Source organism: Zonotrichia leucophrys, chromosome 2 (genome assembly GCF_028769735.1).
Source record: "Zonotrichia leucophrys gambelii isolate GWCS_2022_RI chromosome 2, RI_Zleu_2.0, whole genome shotgun sequence".
Classification (NCBI taxonomy): domain Eukaryota; kingdom Metazoa; phylum Chordata; class Aves; order Passeriformes; family Passerellidae; genus Zonotrichia; species Zonotrichia leucophrys.
Window position 1 is genome coordinate 80,719,052 of NC_088171.1, and position 26,224 is coordinate 80,745,275.

Sequence of the window (26,224 nt, forward strand, 5' to 3'; positions counted from 1 at the left end):
AAAACAATTATTATCATGCCCTATTTTGTACATTTTCTCTCCATACCTAATTTACCCCAAGTTGAGGCTCAAATTGCAGCAGCACACTAGAGGGAAGAGTGCTTCTGACTTCTGTAACAACGAGGAGAACACACATACACAATGAAAACAAAAGTCTCATATTTACTTAATATTTTGTTGTGTCCCTCCTTTGTGCCCTAAAGCTTTCCTGCTATAGTTGTGAAATCATTCAAAGTATTTTCTGCAGATACTTAGTTTTAGGTGTTCCCAGTTAGGTGTGCTGAGAACAAACTGTTGTTACAGAACACTGTGGGAGCACAGTCTCAAATGTTTGAAGCATGATACAAAAAGGAAGTTTAAAGCCCACTCTGTAATGTCTCAAACACAGTATTTGCATTTCCTAGACACTTCAGTTCTTAATCCCTTCAATTTTGAAATAGGAAATGAGATCTATATAAATGTCTCACTTTACAGGTATTCCAAAACTCACCATTTGTGATGTAACTGAAGTAAACATTGAATGCTGTAGAATTATCCACCAGGATGCTATTGTTTGTTTTTTCTTTGTATTGAACATTTTTCAGTGGAGACCTGATATGATGCAGTAAAAACCACAGAACCATTTTGCATTGTGTGCACTGGCCATAAGGCATGGAAGGAGGGGAAGAGTGATGACTCAGAAAAGGAAACTTAGTCTGGCATTTTCTAACTTTTGAGCTCCCAATTTGACAATTTTACTTATGTTTATTTCTCTGCAGTTTGACTGCAAAACTGTATTTTAAGTAACAAGACTGACTCTGAGGAGAGCATTTCCTGCCTGCCATGCATTTGAAGCAGAGTTTTTGAAATCATGATATGAAAGCCTGCCCAGTGATGTGACCACAGCTTCCTTTTCTGAACTGTGTGCATCTAGTCTAATGACTTAATCTGTCAGTAGCCCTGCCTTTGGAGAGGATTAGTGTGTCTCTACTCAGGATCTTTACAATTTGGTTTCATGCACTCTGATTTTCTCAGACTTAATTGTAAAAAGTTGTCACAGTTGTGAGCTGTTATAATACTCTAAATCCCAAACATCACTTCACGTGTGCTATTCCTTTGGTAGCAAATAAAAGCTGTGAAAAAAAGGCTAACAGGACAAGTCACATGAAAGAGGCTTACACAGGAGGGGCTCTGGATTGCTAATAGAGATGCTCACTAATTATCTTTACTGAGTGTGAATCAGCAAATGTTAAAAACTTTAAGTTTTAACTTCTTTATTTGGTGAAATGAAAGCAGAGTGATCATTGCTTTTAAAGTAATTATCATCAGACAGGCAGATTCATAACTGCTGCAAGCTCTCAAACAAGCTTCCTGTGGTGGAGCTGATCCTGGGACAAGGTTATATGCCACCAAGAAGAGCTCCTGCACTGTCCCCCACCTATTTCTTCTGTCCCAACTCAGTGTTAGTTGTCTTCCTCAAACCATGTGCTTCCAGCTACAACCGACAGACAAAAAGTCAGGAAACTTCCAGAATTATGCAAGAAACTGCATCTGACTGGAGCCCTGAGCCTGCATCTCCATGGTCCAGTTCCCATACTGCAGTGATTTCTCATTATCTCTGTGTAGCTCTAGATCTGTCAAGGCTATGTCACTCCAGTTTACATCAAACATGTCATAGTTTTGTGGCCTCAGAGGGGCGTTCAGCCTGTCTGGAGCGTTCCTGGGGATCATCAGCAGAACAAGAGTGGCCCACACATCCCCCAGTCCCCGAGGGAGGGCATGTACAGCTCCTGCTGCTGTCAGCAGACATCAGGTACAGAGGGTCCAGGGCTCACCCTGAGGGCACTCAATCCATCCTCCTCCCTGCTCCTCGTTGCTGAAACACCCAGCTTGCCTGGCTGCTCCTCTCTGAAAACATTTCTTCCTTCTGCCATTAGTTCCTGTTAGCTTTTTCTAACAGGAACTCCAAAGCAGTGCTTTTGCATAAATGAAGATAAGTAACTGCCACCCTAAACAGGGTCAGGGGAAAGACCAGATGTGTGAGTGCCAATGTAATCACATATAAGATGCTGGAAATGAGTCATGGAAGAGGGATGGGAATGCACAGTAACTGCAGGACCTGAAGTCACTGGGTGAGGAAGCGTGCAGAGGAACAAAATTTAGTTCAGAACAGAGTTCTCTCATTAAGGATGTTTCAGGAGACACAGCAATACTGAACAGGGAATGTAGCTCAGGAAGGGTATTTTCATGGCAGAATGGTTTAATCTAGTGAGGAAAGGCATGTGAAAATAAATTTTGTGAGGGCTGAGTATGCACTGTGGAGACGAAAAGTTAATATTTCTGACTAGAAATCTTGGAAAAACGCAGGGTAAAAGAAGCAAGAAATTATTTCCTCCCCTTCCCATCACTGCACCACTTTCTCAAAATCACGCAACTACTTCAGATCCATTCCTTTTACTACCTTGTCAGTGCATCTCCTTTTTTGGTTTTGTTTTGTTTTTTTCCTTTTTTCCACTCACTTTATATGTAAGAACAGTTGAAAAGGTGGAACGCTGCATGGGAGGAAGGAGAGTAAACACAGATATACAGCTGTCTGAGTTAAGAAGATTGGTTGCTGAGGACATTTGTCATTAAGGTTTAATAAGGTTGCACTGTGGCCTGCAGATGAGTGGGAAAGGTCCTGATGAGCTGCCTGAGGCCCCCCAGATGTTCATACTCTGTGACAGAGAAACTCTAGTCCTCTAAGCAGCTGTTTAGACCAAACTACCTTTTACTGATGTTTGTAAATTTGCAGTTTACAGGTGGGTAAAAGTGGAACAAGAAGAAAAGTTGGTTCTATATTTCTTTCCCTTCTATTAGTTTCTCTGTCCCCCTCTTCCTGTGGATCACTAGCATGCCACATTAGAGGGTTGATGTGACACTGTCATCAAAACAGTTTCTGAGAGAATTAGCTGCAGCTCACTGTGTCTTTACAAAATACACTGTGTCCTTACTGTCTGCAGCGGTGGAGACAGGCAGTGGTTTTTCTTTCTGTTATGCCATTAACAAAAGGAGGGGTAGCAGACTTCAAAGATTACTGAACAAATCCATCGGCACTTTCTTCCTAGCTTAAACCACAGGCTCAAATGTCTGCTAATAGAGAAGTCTCTAATTTTAATTTATCTATTCTTAAATCTTCCACACTTCTTCCTTTGCTTCAGCCTCCACAAAATAACCATGGGACTGGTCTTTAAAGGATTATTGGTCAGATTTATGAAGCTTTTGGTGTTTATGTTTCTAACTGAAACAGAATAATTTCATTATTTTTCACTTGCTTCATCACTTCATTTGGCAACCTTCCTTGTTTGCTCTCTAAATCAACAGTGCAGACTGTAGGAACAGAGCTCTCGTTGACATGGATCAAAAAACTTCCTGGATAGTTCTCCTAATTGTCTTGATAATTTTTAAATGCTCATTTTTAATTTCAGTTTTTAATTTTTTTTTTAGAACAAGCAGTTTCTATTAGGATTGCAGTGTTTCCCACACAACACTGCCAGTACTCCAAATGAACTTTTTTTCCCCACATTTTATGGATACATATTTTTATTTATGTCTGTGACCCTGTTGTTGTGGTGCTCAGGATTAATTGCAGAATTCAGAGCACTGATAAGGGAATAAATACAATGCAGATTTAATAATGCCATCTTCTTGGCTAAGGCCATTTCATAATGCGCTTCACAGATGCTACATATTGACAGAAATGCAGGCAATTAAGTGTGTCCAAGTTCTTCTAGGGAAGAAAAAAAAGGGTTAACCACTCTGGTCTCAATCCCACAGTATATTAACTCTTTTAGTAATTTGAAACTATTTGCCCCAAATGTAACACAAACAGGTCGCAGTACCATTGAGATGCTGGGTTTTTTTCCCCTCTGAAGAATGAATTGTATTACAAGAGCATTTTACCACATGAAATTACATACAGATCTTGCATTAGACAGATGTGGATTTCACTTAAAACCCCTGTCTAATTATGAGACTGAAAAGGTAGGCTAAACTCTTAATTTATTCTCTTAATTCAGTTTTGTTTCAGCAATTTTTTGTAATAAGAGAGATCCTCCTTACTCAATGGAAAGCAGTTGTCCCAGCGTGAAAAAAGCACTCCTTGTTCAACCTGTATGATTTTTACCTTTTATCAGCTGATTTTATTATAGATACTGAAAATGGATTGAAACAAAAAGGCACTATTTACACAATGAATGTGTAAAAGGATGTCTGTTTTCCATCCCATAGCTATTGCTTTGTGAAATTGCCACCTGTCAGATGGCTGGACATGCTCAATGAGATGAAATTTGGCAACAGTGGACATCACAGTTTTTGACAGATGAAGTTATTTCCATTTCATTATCTGCTCTGAGAGCCAGAGCTATCCAGTTTAGTCATTCTTTGTGCACACAAAGGAGGTGTTCTTGTGGGATCTCCTGGTAAACATACACACTACTAGAATCAAGTGCTCTTTGACCATGTTTCCAAGCTGAAAACCCCCTAGGAAGTGTGCATGCCCCTCCTCCATTTCAGGATCAGAGTTTTAGGAGTTGAAGTGGCATAAGTGCCTAACACAGGCTACACTATCTTTCTGGCTGCCTCATTAATGCAGACCTGGCAGTGTCTGACTCAAGAGTTCATAGCTCCCGGTAAATCTCTCTGAGTAGGAAGTCTGATGAAATTTTGATTTATTAGGGAAACTTCTGTCAGTATTGTAATATATTTAGGGTAAATATTTATGGTTGGACATTTTGGATGCCTCTCTTTACTCCGTTCATCTCTTCTAAAACAAGACTTTGGCCAATCTTTCCTTCAAATCTTCAGGGTTTTAAAGTAATTTTTGACCAATTTGTAATGGAATAAATCTCTGAAAGGGGAACACAATTTTTCAAAGGATGGTTTTACAGTTGTTCATTGTGTGTTCTCACAGAGAAAGTTTTAAAGGAATCGTCTCAACTGTGAGTCAAATTCAGTCTTTTGAAGTAGTTGTTAAATATGTATATATATTTATATATATATATATATATATATGTATATATATTTCTAACAAATATGTATATTTGTTAGAAATGGGGATAAGATGTTGTTGCCTTTACCCATCTCCCCTTTTTGGCCCTAGTCACCCTAAGTGTGAGCATGAATTAAGTCTTTTAACATTGTAATAGCCTTGGCTATTATATATAAACATATTGGCTGATCACAAACAGAGCCCTGCTTTCCAGGGGCAATCCTCAGCAGGAGATGAATGTCTTTACCAAATAGCTGATGATGAAAAGCTCCTGTAGATTCATTGCTGCACCCCACTTAGACATTAGGATTTGATGAAATGAAGTTGGCTCTAGTGCTGCTGAGAGCAGCTCTTACATCTCAGCAGCAGTGTTTACAGCCAGTGCTGCCTCAGGAAATGCTCCATCAGCACTGAGCATCCTTAGCTTGGACTCCATTGAATATTTTCCTTCTCTGTCACAGGCAGAGCTCAAAGGCATTGAGAATAGCCCCAGAAGAAATGTAGCTCAAACACTGCCATGCAGTACTCCATCACCTCTGCCCTTCTGGGTATCAGGATGGTATAAGAGGCACAGCTTTGTGACTGACATATGACATCCTGGTAAATTCATGCCACTGTTCTTACATTAAATGCATGAATGAAGTTTTCCTTTTTGGCTGCTTCCCTTATGCAGACAGGAGAACGGTCTTAGGAGCAGAGTCACAGAATGGGCTTTCACCACCAGGATTCCTGACAGACTTTGGTATCTACTTCAGGATGGACTCAGGTCCAGCTACTCTTTGGTTTGCTGCCTGTCTTCAAGTTCACGTGTGATTGTTGCAAGCAGGAAACCTGGTGAAGGCTGAATGTGTTCAGGGAAGCAGTTTATGCTCTCCCTGGTTTCCTCAGAGGGGGCACAGAAGTTGCTGTGGGCACCCTCCTGTGCAGGGCTTCAATCATCTCAATTCTTCTGCTGCCCTTCTGCAGATTGGTAGGTGCCTGGGGGAGTTTACAGGCTTCTGGGGGAAAGCACTAGAAGTGCTGTTCAAAACTGATAGCCCAGTACATGTCCTTATTGTTGGACCTAAACTTCTGCAGGCTGCCTCTTGCTATTTCCTCTCCTCAGGAAGTTCTCCAGATGGAGACACACCATCTTATCGCCCACCCTTCTCCCTTCCTGTGCTCTCTTGCCTTTTCTTAGTGCACCATCTTTCCCTAAACCACCCATTTCTGTCTTACCACATCCTTGTTTTTTGCATCCTTTCTTGTTTCAATTTCCATATTTTCTTTTATCGTCTTCCTTTATCTTTTATTTTTTCACATGGCATGCAATAAGGCCTCAGTGCTTGTCCCCAAAACAGATGATCATTCATCCTCAGAGACAAACAAAAAAAAAAAATCCATCGAAACTCCCCAAATCCCACACACATTTTCTGTATATAAGTGACCTTGCTATCCTGACTTTTCACATGCTTTCCCATTAAGTAGAAGCAAACCCAGATTGTGTATTGCTGTGTCAGAGGTACCTCTATGAGAACATTGCAACTAATGAATTTCTAATTTCCCTCAATTTCTGCACAGCAGCCTACAGGCAGAATTTTTGTTTCAATGTGCTGTGACCTGTAACATGGATTTTCTTGATGTTTACTTATATCTGCAAGATGAAACATGTGTTTATATATAAATTCCATACTGATATCACAATATTACTTCATATCTCTGAACTTGTCCTGTTACGAATCTGATTTTGGTATCTGCTGCCATTTAATGCTGTGCAGCTGACTTAAAATCCATGTTCAAGGAAAAGAACCCCTCACAATCTAGCTTTAGTACTGTAGTAGAGAATAAAAAAACCCCAAAAAACTAAAGCAGTAACAGCAGGTAAAACATACGTGGAGGGGTAAAATGGAAAGAGAGTCAAGACCAGGACAGCAGGAACAATTAGTGGCAATGTCAAAGATGGATAGGAGGTAATGATCGGTTTGTAATGCTTAGTCTGTGTCAAACACAAATCCTTTACAGGCAGCCAGGTGTTTCCTCATCCACTGCAGGAAGCAGCTACTGAAGCTCGTTAGGAAATGACAGTGACTTATAGTAGCATCTGTAGGAGCAGAACAAAGAAAGGCTTTTGGCATGCGAAGCCAGAGCGCAAAAGAACATCAGTAAATATTGTGCCTGTGGTACGGGCCAGGAAACAAATGCACCCACATCCCACGACAGACTGATCAGCCACTCACCCTGCTCCTGCCTCAGTGGCGGTGCCAGTGCCTGCACACTCGCTCAGTCACGAGTGCCAAGAGCCGCATAATTGTGGGATCTGCCGCTGCCAGCTTGGGAGCATAAGCATTGTGGAGAGGCAGCCCTGAAAAAAGAGGTAGTTGGCTTGTTAGCCTATGTAAGATGATGTATGTGGAAGATAAAATTTTGGCAGGTATGGATTTGGGTTTGATTTCTGTTGTGCTACATGCAGTTTACACAGCTCTCAATCAAGTAGGATTTTTGTGACTTCTGTGGTAACGCAGATTAGGGAGCTGCTTCCATTTTTTCCATTCTGGCCTTACAAATGGAGAAATGCATTTTCTCAGGACAGTGTGAGAGCAGAGAATGGTGCACATTTGTGTGGACACAGAGAAAGAAAGCAGAAGGGTATATTTTCTGGTTTATGGCAGAGGAGGTTTTGGCACATGAAAAAGATCGTAATAAAATTTTGACCTTTTTGACTTACTTTTTAATTGACTTCTGCAGCAGAGCTAAACACATTCTGAACTGCCTCACCTCAGAGACCAAATAGTCATTTTCTTTTGTGGACAGAAAAGATTCAGGATTTAAGCCTGTCAAAGGTCTGGAAAAAAATTGAGTTCTGCTTTGCACAAGAAGAGGAAACCTGTTTTGTGCTAGTAGTTAAGTTCATAGAACAACATAATAGTGTAATAGATCTGCTGATATTTTTTGTATTAGATCCATATATCTGTGAGGGGTTTTATAGGCTTTTATAATCAGAAGCTGTTGGGCACTTTTTTTTTTTCCAGCAGTCTAATTTAGGTCTATCAGAGGAGATTTGTCTGTTCGTTTTCTTTTTAGATAATGCATTCAGCTTCCATGTGCATCATGTTTGTGGGATGTCTATAAACATCTGATTGTATTTCCTAGTAATAAAAAGGGAACACATTAGTTAAGTACTATTGATAGCAATTTTAGGCTGTGCTAGGCACAGAGGGTGACTAGAAACACTTGATGCTCGCAGCTGGTTTTAACAGGTAGAAAAAATTAAGATTTAATAATGCAAAATATGTTCTTAACGTAGTCAGCCCTTGTTTTTTTCCTGTAAACAAAGCCCACACACCATTTTAAATATAGTTATTCCTTTAAAAATGGGACACTGATAATGAAAACACAAATTAAAAAGTGACAGTTTTTAACGCCAAAACCCAGTGTTTCTCAGATGGAAAGATGGCAGTTCCTTCTGAGTTGGAGTTTCCTGTCTGTGTTGCGACAGAGTGCCTCTTTCTGTACACAAGTTTCTTCTTCTGGTCACTTTCACAAATGTATCTAATCCCATGAAGGAGCCCCTCTCAGGTACTGTTCTCCTGTGGTTCCACAGTGATATTTTAATAGAGAGCGTGCTTCTGTTACACTGAAGTGTTCTACCACTCCTAGTGCTGCTCAGTGTCACAGAAGCAGCATCAGAAAGGCTTGAGGATATTATTTTTCTCTTTGTGTCTTCTGTAATGCAGAAATGTAATTTAGTTATCATCCATGCTGCCCATCTTGTTCTTGTATTGTGTCTATCTATTGCTCCAATAAAGCTCATTGTCCTAATGGCCAATGATAAATTATCTTGTTCAGAGGCTATCTGATTTCGATATCTGCAGGGTTTAGCAAATAATATCATAAAATATGATTAATCTTCTACCAAAAAAATTGGTTTAATCATGAGGTCAATTAAAAACTCACATTAGTATGGTTATCCTTGGTTTTAAACTCAGCTGAGGATAGATTTTCTGTTAAAAAACTAAAACAAACAAACAGAAGAAAAACAAAGACGAGGCCAGCTTCTATATTCCGAGCTTAAATATGTATAGATCTATTCTTGCTCAGTGCATGTATTTCAGTCCTGGTCTGCAGCATCTTCAGGAATTTCTCTCATTAGTAATGGAACTCCAGATTTTTCCTGCTGTCAAACATTACCCAGTATTGCTTATGAAAGAAGATCTGGCTGGTTTTGCATTTCATACAAACATCTGGAGTAATGCTACGCATGATATGGTATAAAAAGCAAAATACATACTATCTGAAGTTACCCTATCATGTCAGGATTACCGAAGCTTTACTATGTTACCTTACTCTATGAGGTTTAAAAAAAAAATCTTCCAAGAATCAAAAAAGAAATATTTACTGCAGGGATGGAATGAAAACTTTTCTTTTTTTCCTATGCCCTTCAAGTCTTACACTTTTCTACTACTTCTTGTGGACATTTATGGTACTTTGCTATCCCTTGGAGTGGAGATTTGTTATTTCAAATCCTAGAAGATGCCTGTTTTCTTCTTACAGTATTGGCAGAAGTTTTACCTTGTGCAAAAAGCATAAGATAATCAGCATCTAATGAAACTAGTTTTTATTTACAGTTCAATTACTGATGAAGTGAAGTGTTTTTCATCTTTCTTTCCAATACTAATTAGGTCAGAAGGAGAGTTAGAAGGAATATCCTTGTATTGTTCACTTATATAATGGTATCAGCCTAGTTTTTTGCATCATTTCTCCATATATATATATATATATATATATGTATCAGTTATAGAATTCTTGATTAAAAATGAACTTTTTCTACTCTTGTGAATGCATTCCACAAAATCCTATTTTCCACTACCTAAGAATACATTCTATTGCAGTACTAAAGACCTTTTCTGTATTTGTGGGTAGAACACAGCCCTCTTAATGCTGGTAGAGCATGGCATTGCATATAAATTACTTTCCTTTTTTGTAAAACAGGTTTGTTTTCAGTGTAGCCATTTAAGATTTGCTGCCTCTCATCTAAAGAGATGTGTTTGGTTCATAACAAGGGAGCTGCTTGTGATTAAGCATTTAAAGTATTACCATTTATTTCTTCATTTTAAGTATACAGATGGTGTCCCCCCTCTTACCTTCCCCCTGCCTTTTTTTGCCCTTCAACTTTCTTCATTTCTAGGGTATGGAATTCCTTTGCTGTTGTGCAGCCTTAGCATTTTTTCTAGTAATATAAAGCTACTGATATATTTAATATTTAATATCTACTAGGAGGTAGATGTTGAAATATTTTCCTAGGCCTATTCTAGTTCTAGTCTAAGATTTGGAGGGAGAACATGTGCCATGCTTATTACTGTTGGTATAGGAGAGCTGCTTGTTATCTCCTATTTGAGGTCAGACTAACAAGTGCCTTGAAAACCATTCTTTTCCTACAAAATCTGTTTGACAAGTTGTGTTTCCAACTGCAGATCTTAAGTTTTGCTTTGGTTAAATCTCTCCCTTTTCAAGTTAAGAAAATGTCATCTTTTTATGATTGCCACAAAGTTCTGTCATCTAGTTCCCAAGGACTTTCCTTATTGCCCCGTGCCTCTGCATTTCTCACAACTTCCCTGGAGACTAGAAAACGGAGAAGGTCTGTACCTATATAGCATTGTCACTGTGTTTTGCCACCCTCCCTTCTGCTCACTCAATTCCTCCACTTCCAAAACCATCCTAAATCATCTTGGCAATAGAGAGTTTCTTCAAAGAATGTTTCAGATGACCTCAAAATAGGACACAGGGCAACGGAGGGGGTTAAAACAGACAGATAAGTGTTCTTTAACCTTCTGATTTGGAAGGAAAGTTCCCTCCTCATTCTAGATGGAGCAGTTTAATTCTGGGAGCAGGACTTAGAAACCAGGATGTACTAGTGAGATGCCAAAGAATTGAGTATCACCAGGAATAGTCTGTCCACTTTGTCATTAACTATCATCACCTCTTCTCCAATAGCAGATACTGTGGAAGGACACCAGCAGGTTACCATCAGAAACTCTCTCTTGTTATGCTGTTCTTTTTAAATTATCCATTCCTTTGCAAAACTGGGCAACAAATAGAACTCAGCTTTAGGAGGGGTTGGCAACTGCTTAGTCGGAGTGCAGACACTTTAATGAACTAACAAAAAAGTAGGTTGTAGGGTAGGGATCGATCTTTTGCACTCAAATTAAATGACCTGGGAGGCAGAAGAAACAAGTAAGTGATGACTTTTTGGTGTTTGAGATCCTTAATTAGGCATATCCTGACAGTTAGGAGGTGGCTCCTCTCAATGGGATGTGAGGCACCTCAACCTATTAACTCTGTAAATGAATGTTTAAAGGACAATAAAGGAGTTTTGCCGGTGTTTTTCTTTCAACTGTTATCCAAATGAGCAAAGCAGGTTGAAGAATGTGTGAAGTGATTAATTACACTAATTAAAAACACTTTATTTACACTTACTCTATAATTTATCATTACTACTTTTGTCAGTTGATCGAAGGTGAGTGAAGTGTTGTTTATAATTGGTATGGGAGCTAATTAAATGGTCGTTCAAGCACGTTTTGGTCTATTTCCTTTGTCAATTAGAACTGGCATCGTAATAGATGACTGACCAAATGGAGATGTATAGCACAATAGTAGTACTACATTTTACTACTTACTTGGAGAAGCAAACGGGAAGCCAACAGACTTTTAATCTCAGGAAGAAAAAACCCTTCTCCTTTCACTTGCCTGCTATTTTTGTTTGTAACTTCACATGAAAAACTCAGGTAACAAACATGCAATTACCTCACAGAGGGTGACTAGGTAGATGTTTCTGTTGTTTGTACTGTGATTATTTTAGCCAATTCAGAGGTAATTATTGCACAGATTTGGAATACTGAATTAATCGTACCATTATTTTGCAATAATATAGCGCTGTATGTAACTTGTCATTATCTGATATTTATTTTATAATGGAAAAACTACCAGATAATGTATTATTGAATACTTGTTGCACACTAAATTCTACATAAATATATGTTCATAAATCAGCCTTTTTATTTGTTTTGTTTGTTTGTTTTGGAGATCAACCATACTATTGCTATATCTTGAATTGTTAGATACTGTGAAGCTAAAATGTTTGAAGTATTCCCTAAGATACTGTGGTCTAAGGATTAGGAAATGGGAGCAACTTTTCAGATGTTTGACAGGCAGACACTAGGGGTAGATTATCATTGATATCCCCAAGAGAGCAATTTCTGTTGTTTCTTTTTGGGAGTTCCTCCTTTACAAGAAACTCACATTTATCTGACTATTTAGCTTTGTGACACAGTAATGGTGCTACAATGTGACAGAAAAACTGTAAAGATCTTTCAGTGTGTAATAGAGTTGAATCTACACCCCTGCAACCTTAACTTGCTCTCCTGTAGTTTAAATATGTATCACAAGTACTGATTGTACTTAAATCTTATCAGACTTTCCCTTGGGAAACTGTCCTTACTAAAAAAGGGGTCCTGCTATGCTGGACACACTTTAGGAAGGAAATCTTAATGGCACAGGAGTAGGCCATCCTTACATGCGATAAGATGAGCTGATGAGGAAGAAGTCCAGCCTGGCTGAAGAGGGAGCTTTTTCTGGAACTTAGGTGGAAAAGAAGAGATTATTACCTTTGGAAGAAGGGGTAGGCAACTCAGGAAGGCTACAAAGATGTCATTTGGTCATGCAGAGAGAAAATGAGAAAGGCAAAAGCTCACTAGAACTCAATCTGTTAACTGCTGTGAAAGATAAAATGTGTTTATACAAATACATTAACAACAAAAGGAGGGCTCAGGAAAATCTCCATCCATTATTGGATTTGGGCAGGAGGGGAAACAAGGCTAAAGTATTTAATGTCGTCTTTGCCTGAGTCTTTATCAGAAAGACCAGTTACCCTCAGAACAACCAGACCCTGAGCTGGTCGACAGGCATGGAGGGCAGAATAGACTTCCTGCAATGCAAGGGAAGTTGTGAGTGACCTGTTGTGCCATTTGGACATCACAAGTCTGTATGGGGCAGGATGGGATTCACCAGAGGGTGCTGAGGGCGTTGGCAGAGCTCACCAAGTCGCTCTCCATCATTTACCATCAGTTACCATGATGGTTGACCAGGGACGTCCCAGACAACAGGAGGCTGGCAGATGGGATGCCTGTCTACAAGAAGTGTTGGAAGGAGGAACTACAGGGCTGTCAGCCCAACCTTGGTGCTGGGGAAGATTATGGAACAGATTATCCTGAGTGTGATCACATGGCACATATTGGACAAGCAGGGTATCAGGCCCTGTCAGGATCAGGTTTAGGAAAGGCAAGTCCTGTTCACCAACCTGATCTCCTTCTATGACCAGGTGACTTGCTTTGATTATGAGGGAAAGACTGTGGATTTAATCTACCTGGACTTCAGAAAAGCTTTTGCCCACAGCATTCTCCTGGGAAAACTGGCAGCCTATGGCTTGGACTTGGGTTAAAAACTGGAATGACGGCCAGACCCTAAGAGTGGTGGTGAATGTTGCTGCATCCACTTGGTGGCCAGTCAGTTGTGGCCAGGATTGGAGCCAGTCCTATTTAATATTTTTATCAACAATCTGGACAAGCGGATGGAGTGCACCCTGAGCAAGTTCATGGTTCACAACAAGTTGGGCAGGAGTGTTAATCTGCTGGAGGGTAGGCAGGCTCTGCAGAGGGATCTGGGCAGGCAGGATCAATGGGCCAGGGCCAGCTGCACGAGGTTCAACAAGGCGAAGTGCCACGTCCTGTGCCAGGCCACAACAGCCTCATGCAGCTCCACAACATGGGGGAAGAGTGGCTGGGAAGTTGCCCGTGGAAAAGGACATGGCAGTAGACAGCTGAGCATGATCTAGGAGTGTGTCCAGGTGGCCAATGGCATCCTGGCCTGGAGCAGCAATAGTGTGGGCAGCAGGAGCAGGGCAGGATCATCATCCTGCACTCAGCACTGCTGAGGCCACACCTCAGATCCTGTGTCCAGCTTTGGATCTCTCAATGCAAGAAAGACATTGAGGTGCTGGAGCTTGTCCAGAGAAGGACAGCAGAGCAGGTGAAGGGTCTGGAGCAGCTGAGGGAGCTGGGGTTGTTTAGCCTGGAGGAAGAGAGGCTCAGGGGAGACCTCATTGCTCTCTACACCTGCAAGAAAGGAGACTGTAGCTAGGTGGAGGTCAGTCCCTCTTCCCAGGCAACCACCAACAGGACAAATGGAAACGGTCTCAAGCTGCACCAGGTGAGGTTCAGGTTGGACATCAGGAAGAATTATTTTCACTGAAGGAGTGGTTAAGCATTGGAAGAAGCTTTGCAGGGAGGTGATGGAGTCACGATCCCTGGAAGTGTTCAAGAAACAACTGGAGGTTGCATTTAGTGCTGTGGTTTAGTTAGATAAAGTGATGTTCAGTCAAAGGTTGGATTCTATGATCCTGGAGTCTTTTTCAACCTTAACAATTCTATGATTTCATAATGTGTTTGTTTTTAAAATCTCACTTGTGATCTGGTAGTATTAGAAATATTACAAATTTAATAGGATGAGCTTCATTCCCCCCCATCTCAAATCAGTGTCAGTGTACTGAATTAATCTCTCAGCACTTAGAAAATTGCTTATCTTCTGACACTGGTAAGCTCCTTGGAGCCCAAGTTCCTACTGGCTTTCTTATATGAGATACTCTTCTGCTTATGACCACCATGGGGTATGATTCAGATGAGCTCTGCTACTTGTGTGGTCACTAGACAAGTTCTTACCCTACAGTGAAAGGGAAGAAAACATTTAATGACTCACCAGCTCTGACTCCCAAACAAGATTCCTGTCTTTTCAACAACTCTTGGTGCTGATGCCTATTTTTTGTAATCTCTCAATGAAGCTTCAGTCAGCATTAATGACTTTTCATTGAATCAAAAGTCAGTGTGTTGATGCACTTTGGTCTTTGTTGGTTTTGGTTTGATTGTTTTTTTGTTTTTTTTTTTTAGCTGGAACAGTATAAGCAGGTACTGGGAAGTTTCTTAGTATTTTGTTTTTCTGCTATTTAAAATAGTTTTGCTTGCAAACACTTTCCATTTAAGAATAATTTATTTAAACATAAACTAAAAATTAAACTTTTAGGTTGTGATTTTGTTTCCTTGGTTTGATTTTTGCTTTTTTTACTCTGAATGATGTAAGAAGGAAGAGGACATGGTCTGAAAAGAGCAGAAATGACAGGCAAGATATTTTATTTTCAAAGAAAATATTGCTCTTGAAAATTAAAAAGACAAATGTTTTCATAATTTCATTTTTTTTGTTCACTTTTGACCCAGTCATGAATTATAATAGTAGCCTGGGTTCTTTGCATCACTTGCTTCCCGTAATCAACTCCTACTGTGAGGTCCTTGAATTAATAATAGTCTCATCATTTAAGACCACTCACTTCCTTAGTTTGGTTTTTAAATAGCTACACTGCACCTTGTTGCAGCATTGTGCATGGTGTTTTCAGAAGGAAAAGCAGTGGCCCCTGCAGGAATCCTGCCAGTGCAGATCCCTGTCCCTCCCAGCCAGGGGGCACACTCTGCCCCAGCTGTGCCATGGGGCTCATCCTGCAACCCTGGCCTCCTGCTTCCCCCAGTTCCCCGTGGCAGCAGCAGGCAGCTGCTGTGGAAGCTCCCTCTGCTGTGGTTTGTCTGAGCCTGGAGCTCACCAGGTTACACTGATGGCCAATGCAGAATTCCCCGTGCCCAGAACCAGGCTGGTCGGTGCAAGGTCAGACTGCTTGGGCAAATGCAGTGTGGCAGGAAGATGGCAAATATGGGCTTCAGTGCTGCTCTCTTTAGTAAGAGGGCACTGCCTCTGCTCCTCTTGTCCATTTGGCTTGAGGTGTGCAAGGTACACTCAGGTCCTCCACATCTCTGAAACTAGGAAGTTTTGAAATAAAAAAAAATAACCTTGTAATAACCAGCATAACTGGCAGCAAGAGGGGTGGGTAATATAAACTAAGGGAAAGGGCTTCACACAAAGCCCCCTCTCCTCACGGCCTGAATGAGAGAGACATTTTCCTCCAACTCTGTCAGTGCCTGCCAGTTCCTGGGCTTCCAAACCACAGAAGAAATTCCTGTTTCCCTTCTCTGATCCTAGAAAAGTCCTCTGCTCTCCATCACCTCTGACGTTTCTTTGTGGGTTGTCTCCCTGATGTAAGCATATCCTCCATCTACATCTTCTCTTTTCTTGCCTGGTCTTCTCTGTGCTCCAGCAGCTTTCCCCCACTTAAGTGCACTTTGTGTCCCAAGCAAGACACCACCCTCTCCCTCTCCTGCCAGCTCCTTTCTGAGCTGGGTTACAGAGGCCGAGGGCAGCAGCCTAGGGAGGCTTGCACACTGCTCTGCTCAAGGATAAGAGGAAGAGGAAGGTATTGTCTGCAGTATCTGTCCTCCAAACTGGAGACAAGTTAAAGAGTTGATTGCTCTACCCTGCTCCATCATTTGAGGTCAGTCCACAGAGGTGTCTCTTGTAGTGTGATGGCTCTGACTCAGTTTCCTGAATTTTCACTCTTACCTCTACCATTTCAATAAAGGAGGAGAGTGGCACAAATTTAATCAGTGAAAAATTGGTACTATCAACCCTGAATAATCCAACATCAATATTCTTTCACAAGGATTTTTTTTTTTAATGTGGTAGTGAAAGCATAAGGGAGGACAGGTATTTATGTCTTCCCCATTGACTCAAATGGAAACCAAACAGTACAAAATTTTAAAGCAATACTACAGATCATTGATATCTGCTACACCAAATCTTATGAAGCCCAAAGTGTTTGTTTTAAATGGAACAATTGCAGTAATTATGTCTCATTAAAGGAACCAGTAAGACTGAATTGTGCTAGCAGTTAACTAGTGATTTCAAGTGCATAGCTGAAAATTGAGAATTTCCAGCTGCCTTAACTCTTCTGAAAGCAAATGAAAAACAGTTAGATGAACAGAGTTTAAATTCTAGCCTGGAAGAAATGGTAGATTGTTGTCAAGAGCCATCAGTGTACAGGACACAAACTTCTCTTCTGAGTGAACTGCAGGCTCTTTAGAAGGTTTGGTTTTACCTTCAGATTGAAATCTCAAGAATGTTAATGAGAAAAGCAATCCATCTTTTCCCTATCAGACAAGGGAGGACTGCTTGTAGTCCCTAAAAAACAAACTCGTGTTTTCTCATGGTCATTTCAATTGATCTCAAATGTATCTTCTAGTTTGTATGCTTGATTTAGGGCTTTGCTATTTACAGCTGAGCAACCACTACTCTATTCTACACTTGCTTGGACTTATTTAAAATTCTAGGCTTATTTAAAATATATATCTGTCTCTCTGAAATTACTTTGTAATTATTGAAATGTATGTTCATTTTAATTGTTCATTACTGCTTGTTAAGGTAAAAAATAAAAACTGCTAAATAAAACCAGTATTTTAGTGAACTTCAAACTATGTGTGCCAAACTTTTAACATTCTTTTTTTAAGAGGTTGGATAAGTTTCTTTAAGTGCATGGAAGTGTTTAAACTAAGTGGTGCAGGGAACCCATGTATGTGTTTCTAGCTGGCAATGTAAATCCCCTAGTGAGCCACAGTAATATGAAAGCAGCACTTGAAAGCCAGATGCAATGAAAATTTAAACATATTGCATTCATAGCATGTGATAGTTTAATCATTATTTAAGCTTTAGAAATGTCACAGCATAATTACTTTCAGAATGAGTACAAACACTTTCATGCACAAAAAATTTCTTTCTTCTTGCAACTTTGGCTTCTCATGGGAAACTTATGCCTTTGTGAAATTTCTAAACTTGATCTTGTTCATCACTTGATCACAGAAAAATTATCAGTGAAAATTCAAAATCCAAGAGATTGAAATAAACCCTACAGATCTTTTTAGAACTAAGCATGTATTTTCTTTATGGTCTTAAAATAAAAAAAAAAAAAAAAAGTGAAAGTATTTCTTTAATAAAGAAGAAATTTTGCGACAAAACCAGTTAAATGGAAAACGCTAAATAAACCCTATTTGCAGAGCCAGGGAATGGAAAATACCAAAGGCTGGATTTATAAGCCTTACCCATAGAGGATTAAATTTAGCTTTCTTGTGGATGTGATACATTTTTACTGGCCTCACAGCATACACAGGGCTCTACCTCCTTCTGTACTTGTAAGGAAAATCCAGGGACCAGAACTTACGTTCTCAATTTGTCCTGTATGTCAAATGTTCTGATGAATGCCATTGATTTTGCAGTATAAATTGTGTTGATGTGTAAAATAGTGTCAAAATCCCAGTCTGCATTTAGATGGGAGCACTTCTTCTTTACATAGCCTACTACAATTTGTTTATAATATGAGCAGTCCAGGTTGGATTTGGAAAATAGCAGTTCTAATGGTTCTGCCATTTCTGAGAAATGGGCTAGAGGAAAAAATACTCTCTGTGTAATTCGGGGGTGGGGTTGTTTGCATGTTTTCTAAGTGGAAATCATTTTGGAACAGCTTTACATCCTCATAGCAAAGATTTAAAGGTCATAGAAACTGCCTTTGTATCAGGAATGTACTGGATGTTATTTCTGGTAAATTCATTGGAATTTTTCCATTGTGAGTCTGTTTAAAACTGAACTTACCACATGTTCTGTAGGAGCAAAATCATTGTAATCATTTCACATCTCTTAAGGCTTGTGTCACCTTCTGTGCTCTCACGAGCTTGTTAGTGCTAACCAAAGGATGAACCTGTCATCCCTGTGGAGCCACTGAGTGTGCTACACATGACAGCTGTTGGGTTGAAGGTAACCTGTGCAATGGCCAAGGTACAACCCTTTTTCCTCCTCTTGTATTTCACTTCCTGGGCCCAGACACTGAAAGAGACTGATATCAGTGAAGACAGAGAGAGGATTAAGTGTGTATTCTTTAATGTAGCTCTCTGTGTGTAGAATGACAGAATGGCTTGGGTCAGAGAGAATCTTTAGGCTCATCTAGTTCCAACCCCACAGCTGTGGATCGGGACATCTCCATTTAGACTGGGTTGCTCAGGGCTCCACCCCACCTGGCCTTGAACCCTTACAGAGATGAGTTATCCACATCTTCTCTGAACAACTTGTGCCATTGCCTCACCACCACAGCGAAGATTTTCTTCCTAACAGCTAATTTAAAGCTACTCTGTCAATGTGAAGCCATTGTGCTGCCACTACATGCCCTTATAAAAAGTCTCTCTCCATCTTTCTTGTAGGTGCCCTTCAGGTGGTTGGAAGCCCACAGTTAGGTCGCCCTAAACCCTTTACTTTTCCAGACTGAACAATCCCAATTCTCTTAGCCTTTCATCATAGGAGAGGTGCTCCATCTAACTTAGTGGCCGTACTCTGGACTTGCTCCAACAGATGTTCTTCCTGTGCTGGGATGCCCAGAGCTGGGTGCAGCCCTGCAGGTGGGATGTCACCAGAGCAGAGCAGAGGGCCAGAATCCCCTCCCTCACTGCTGGCCACGCTGCTTTGGCTGCAGCCCAGGACACGTTTGGCTCTCTGGGCTGTGAGTGCCCATGGCTGGGTCATGTCCAGCCTCTCCAGCACCCCAAAGTCCTTCTTGGCAGGGCTGCTCTGGATCTGTTCATCCCCCAGCCTGGGTTGATACCAGGATTTACCCTGATCCAGGAGCAGCACCTTGCACTTGTTCTTGTTAAACATCATGAGATTCCCATGCACCCACTTCTCAAGCTTGTCCAGGTCCCTCTGGATGCTATCCCATCCTTCAGGTGTGGCAACTGCACCACTCAGCTTGGTGTCATCTTCAAATTTGCTGCAGGTGCACTTGATTCCTATGTGGAAAAATTGGAAAATTTGCTATGTGCATGTGGTAAGCTAAATCACTTTCAGGTGAACCTAATGAAGATTAGGATATGTTTTAGTTTCACAGAGCTACTAAATAACTGTGGAAAGTGTTCATGGTCCTGACATGCCCTTCAGTCTGGCAGCCCCAGTTCAGGCTCACTGCCTGTACTTGGCTCTCCTGCTATGCAGTGCTGTTGTGGGGAAGATAAGATAGCTGAAAAATAGTTATCAAAGATTCACTGAGATCAGGGTGTTTCCTGCACGATGAGAAGAGCAATTAATATTTTAAAGGCTGCCATCCATCCCTACAGGCACCAAAGTATTACATCACTCTGTGTACAGGACAGTGGCAGTAATCAATAGATCTAATGTGCTGGGGGCTCAGGGAGGGACAAGTTAGCATTTCCCAGGCAGAATGACTGGATATAATTAAGAGAAATAAACAAGGCTTATCCTTAGGGGGAAAAACCCTCATCAGCTATTCTGAGTTGAAAAGCAGGAGTTCTCTACCAAATAGTATGGTTGGATTTGTTCAGGCATAGAATTTCTTCACCAGTCAAAATGATACATTTCTTACAAAGAAAGCAATGTGGTCTGTTGTTTGAACATGATGACTGAGTGGTAAGGAAACAACATAATGCATGCATTTTACTTACTGAAAAGTCAAATTCTGAAAATCTGAAGCCAGATACATCTGATAATTTCAAGACTCACTTGACAGATAATGCAGGTATGCTCTTTCACTGAGGCTTTCTGACTGCTCTCAAATCCTGTCCCCACAGGGCCCAGCCTCCTCTCCCAGAGTGCACTCCAGCTCAATTCCAAACCTGAAGGATCCTTCCAGTACTCAGCCAGCTACCACAGCAACCAGACCCTCGCCCTGGGTGAAACAGCTTCTGCCCAGCTCCCGTCCCGCAGCAGTCAGGCCAGAGGTGCCATCCAGAGCTACAGCCAGGTATGTGTCCTAAGCAACTGTGGTCTCTCACTCCTGAAATTGTGTGGAGGAGCTCCCAGGAAAGAGCTGTTTGCTGCTTCCCACACCTGGATTTCTGCCTTTACTTTCTGTCTTGTTCAACACACCTGCAGCAGGGTGGAGTTGCCATCTTGATTTTTGTAAATCTCTGGTGGGTTGACTTGCATAGTGATAAAGTAATCCTGATTAACAAGGAGATCTGCATACCAGATTAACTTGCTTGCATATATATATTTTGATAATAGCATGTTCAGGCATTTAGTTTTCACAGTGCCTGTGCTGATTATGAGTCTATCCTAAAGTCTAGGACCTGCCAGCATTGCCACATTACTGAAAGCAGTAAGTGCCAGGAAACAAACAAAGCCAGGCTGACACCAGATGTGAAACCTGCCTGGGATACCATGCATCACATGGTGCTATGGCCTCATCTCAAGTGTAGGAAACAGTTTTTTCACTACATATTGTAGGACTGTCGCCTTTACTTTTGAAACATTTTGAAAGATTGTCTCAGATATACATGAAAACTTTGTAAATCCCTCTGCCCGTTTAAACCATCTCTCCTGGCTCTGACATGTAACCCTCTCACCTTCTGTGCTTTTCACTGTGACATCAAAGCCTCTCAGGAGAAAGTTAAGCTTCACTTTTAGACAAGATGTGTTCATGCTTCTGTACTTAAAAGTCTAACTGGGTTGTGTCGGTCAGCACTGGTTATTTTCTCTGTTTAGATGCTAACCATCCTAGCAAAGCAGATCATCAGGAAATTTTGCAGCTCAGGATTCTGTAGAAGAGAGTAGCTATTTGAATTTCAAAGCCTAAAATTGCTAAGAGATTTCAAGTATTAGAGTCATTGCACAGTTTGTGAGATGCTGAGAGACATACAATATTCTATTCTCTCAATTTTCTCAGAAAAGCTCTCTATTCCCTAAGACTGAAAAATAAAATAAAGCACAGTTAAATTAAATTTCAAATTGTGTAGGTAAGAACAGAGTCCAAACACTAACCCAGCAGTGGCCATCAGTGAATCATGTCCCCAAGTGCCACAGACCCTCAGGGATGGTGACTTGACAACCCTTTCAGTGAAAAAAATTCTTCCTGATGTCCAACCTGAACCTCACCTGGTGCAGCTTCAGACCGTGTCCTCTTGTCCTGTTGGTGGTTGCCTGGGAAGAGGGACTGACCTCCACCTAGCTACAGTCTCCTTTCTGGCAGGTGTAGAGAGCAATGAGGTCTCCCCTGAGCCTCTCTTCCTCCAGGCTGAACAACCCCAGCTCCCTCAGCTGCTCCAGACCCTTCACCAGCTCTGCTGCCCTTCTCTGGACAAGCTCCAGCACCTCAATGTCTTTCTTGCATTGAGAGATCCAAAGCTGGACACAGGATCTGAGGTGTGGCCTCAGCAGTGCTGAGTGCAGGATGATGATCCTGCCCTGCTCCTGCTGCCCACACTATCGCTGCTCCAGGCCAGGATGCCCTTGGCCTTCTTGGCAACCTGGGCTTATAATGGCTCATGTTCAGTTGCCTGTATCAGTGCCCCCATGTCCTTTTCCACGGGCAACTTCCCTGCCACTCTTCCCCCATGTTGTGGAGCTGCATGAGGCTGTTGTGGCCTGGCACAGGACATGGCACTTCGCCTTGTTGAACCTCGTGCAGCTGGCCCTGGCCCATCGATCCTGCCTGCCCAGATCCCTCTGCAGAGCCTGCCTTACCCTCCAGCACATCAACACTCCCAGCCAGCTTGGTTTATTTTGGCAAACTGGTTGAGGGTGTACTCCATCCCCTTGTCCAGGTCATTGTTAAAGATACCAAACAGAGATCCCTGGGGAATTCCACTTGTGGCAGGCAATGCCCTTGATGCCACACCAACCTTTCACCACCATTCCCTAGGCCCAGCCACCCAGCCACGTTTTTACCTAGTGAAGAGTGCACCCAGCCGTGCCATGGGCTGCCAGCTTCTCCAGGTGCATCTTGTGGAAAATAGCATCATCTGGAGTTCTGCTTTTTGAAAAGCATCTTACCCTGGGGCTTACCCTGAAAGACTGTGATGCAGTCTTTAAAGAGGCTGGGAAAATAAGATGATGGAAATGGAGCAGGTTATGGGAGCAACAGAAACAGAAACAAAGTAAAAGTGAGAGGGGAAGGATAAAGAGTCTTTTTTTTTTTTAAAGGCAGGAAGGAAAATCATGCAGATTTGTAAAGGTTAGAAACAGATATATTCCTAATGTAAATTCTATTATACTCATTGATAGAAAAAGATGAATTTATGGAAGGGGAAAAATTAATGACCTAGATTTTTTTTCATTGGAATTACACTGATCAGACATTGCTTAGATTTGAGAAGCTCTCATGAACCATCACTTCAGAGAGAACTGGTTTCCTTCAGAAAGGTAGTTAGTAAGGCAACATTCCCTATCCTTTGTTTTTTCTTGGTATGAGAGGACAGAAAATAGATGTTCTTTTTATTTTCATACACATTGTAGGATAGATATTCCTGCAGGAAAATAATTCAGAGAACTTAATATTTTTTCACATCATGATGCTGCAAAAGATGCCTGACAACTTCAGATGAATTTATATATATTTTGAAAGTACTAACAAACTGCCACATAAACTATTAATTAATACCATTAAAAGTATGCAAAAGGGCTTTAAAAAGAGGTAAGCAGGAACAGGAAAATTCAAAATTTAAAAATTTAAAAATTCTGAATATAACCATTGCTGATCCCACAATTACAGGGGGAAAAAAAAGTCAATCCTAAGAATTGTTTTGCTCTACCTATTATAATTAAAATAAGCCTCAGGAGCTGAAGCTTCTCAGATAGTGATAATTTCCTTTGGTATTTGTGCAAGGAATATAGCTATCTCTCAACATGAATGATAGTCCAAATGCTTGCAAAAAAAAATGTAAATAGTCCCAAGGCCAGCTGTGACAGCAAGAACAATTTGTGAAAATGGAATTGTATAAAAAAGAGAAACTAATTAGTCTTGGGACTTCCTGTATAGTGTTGCAAAGTGCAATCTAACATTTTTGTCAATTTGGTGGAGTTCAGTATAGATCATAGAGTTTTTCCAGTGCTTTTCCTACTTTTGAACATAAAACTTTTATCTTCTAAATACTACCGGGACACATTTCTTAGCAAAAACTGCTCCTCTGGCAGGGAGTTACTCTGCTTCCCCACTGAAAACTGCTTTTCAAACTCGGTGTCCAACCAGGTTCAGTGCAACTTGGAGAATGATCATCTTATGATGAAGAGATATCAAAGGAGTATAAAGTACAGCGTGTAGTAAATAGAGTAGTTTTCTGCATGCTCTGCCATGTGTTTGCAAGGGGACAGGAAAGGAAGTTTACGTTCTGGATGAGGACTTGTTTAGCTGTTGGTAATGTTAAGTCTTTTCAGAGGCTGTGGCTGCAACACAAGTAAATCCCTACTGTGTTGCAGTATCCTGTGCACCTGATGCTTTTGGACTGAATAAGCTGGCACGGAATTGGAAAACCTTAAAATCAAAAAAGTATATGGAAATTAAAGGTGATTAAAAAGTCTTGAAAACACATTTTACAGTTAGTGTTCTAACTTGTCTCCTTTTCCCTAGAAACAAGTTTGTCAGACCACCACACCTCACTAGCAAATGAGTGCTAGAATGCATTAAGTTTTTAAGCAGAATCTGTGTACTGGCCACAAGGTAACAGGTTGAGTGATAACCTACCCAGACGAAAGCTAAAATAAATATTTCCCTTCTGGTAGGTATGGCCAATGCCAATGTGTTTAAAACCAAATTCCAAATATAAACCTAAGAGTTTTTCTGTCATAAAGGAAACAAGATGAAATCTTAAAACAGATTACTCCTATTACAGCACTCAGAAAACAATTCCCTAGTAGAGATTATGGCAGTGGAAATCTGCAATGCTGCTTTGATTCTGCCGTAGGTAATGACTGTAGCATTCACTGCTGCTTTAAAACCAGAGATGGACCACCTCTGGACACTTTGAGAATGTCTCACACCATTCTGTTTGTGGATGTAGAAGACTAAAATTACCTACCTTTATCTATATATATGACCTTTGAGAGCAGGATCCTGGTATGCTGACAAATTTTCCTAATAGTGTTGGAATTTTGGAATGGAACGATGGAACAAAATCAGGAGAAAGAGATGGAATAGGCCATATTTGAGGGATCCAGAGGTATAGTCTAGCATCTGTTTTTGTATAAAAGCATTTGAACATAGGTAGAATCTTTCTAGTCAGGTCAGGAACTTACAAATTACATTAAAGTAGTCTTGCAAAGAAAGGCCCTTCTGTAGGTCCTGGCCAAAGACTGAAGGGTGCATTCCAAGCCTAGAGAAAGTTATGCAATTTCCATGCCCTCTTCTTCTCTTTGTAAGAGTGTTGATTGAGGCATTGGACCACAGCAGAGTGATGCCTTGAGTGAAGCCTTGTGGAAGGTTCTTTGGGCTTACAGGAAAAAAGGAGCCCTCAACAGACTGGCAAGTCTAGCAGTCTCTGAAAAAGCTCAGAGCATCACTGAGACTGTGAAATGGAGATGCACCTGTGGAATGTCTCTAGAAAACCCTGGTCAGGATGAACATTTTTTCTGCCTAAAGCTACCAACACACACCAATAGTTAAAAGCCAAAGGGGCCTGGAGGGAGGTTTTCTACACAACTTGGAAAATGCTCCCTAAAATCAAGAGAAAGGGTCTCCTCAGGGACCACGGTGCACTGTATATGACTATGTTAGTATTCATCAGATGTGACTTGTTTGAGATTTATAAAGGCAAAGAGATCCAGAGAGAAAAATGAGCTAAAAACTGGCACTGGTATTTACTGCTAAACTAAAGTTCATCCAGACCTAAGATGGGCATGCAGACTTACTCAAACCTCTGGGAGCAATCTCCAAGAATCAATACACTGATTCATATTAGCAGCTGACCCCAAAGTTTCACTTAAAGCTGTCTAGCCATTTTGTAATTCCTTATCCATGAAAAATTTTCTGCAGAATAAATAAGTCAACACAGTTATTTGGCCCTCTCAATTCTACTCTATAGAACAGAAATCTTACATTGCAGTCTTTTATTTACTCTTTCTTGGGTAAAGTTCCAATTTAAGTTGTCAATTGGATTGTAAAAACAAACAAACAAACAAACAAAAAAACAAACCAAAAAAGCCAAACAACAACAAAAGAATCCCCACACAAGAACAACCAAACGACCAAAAAAACCACAAAAAAACCCAACCCCCAAAAAACTAATTTCCTGGAATTCTGGGCATTAAATGCTTGAATGAACAGGCAAACAACAGTTAGACTGTTCTCTAGTCTCCTATAACCTAACTGGATACCCCCAGTAATTTTCTGTATGAAGCTCTAAAGATACTGTTTTGAATCAGTAGAAAATGATCTTCTTAGTAACATTAAATGGGAAAGAAAATATTTTTATAGCTGTGTTAATGTTC

The 26,224-nt window shown here is 40.8% G+C and overlaps 1 protein-coding gene across 4 annotated transcripts in view; it reads left to right on the forward strand.

Moving 5' to 3' along the window:
- The window catches only part of CTNND2 (catenin delta 2), a 641,466-nt gene that overhangs the window by 343,438 nt on the left and 271,804 nt on the right, over positions 1-26,224 (forward strand). For all 4 annotated transcript variants that reach the window (XM_064705500.1, XM_064705503.1, XM_064705501.1 and 1 more), the window contains one exon: positions 20,593-20,765. In XM_064705500.1, the coding sequence (XP_064561570.1) occupies positions 20,593-20,765 (173 nt within the window). The remainder of the gene's footprint in view (positions 1-20,592; positions 20,766-26,224) is intronic.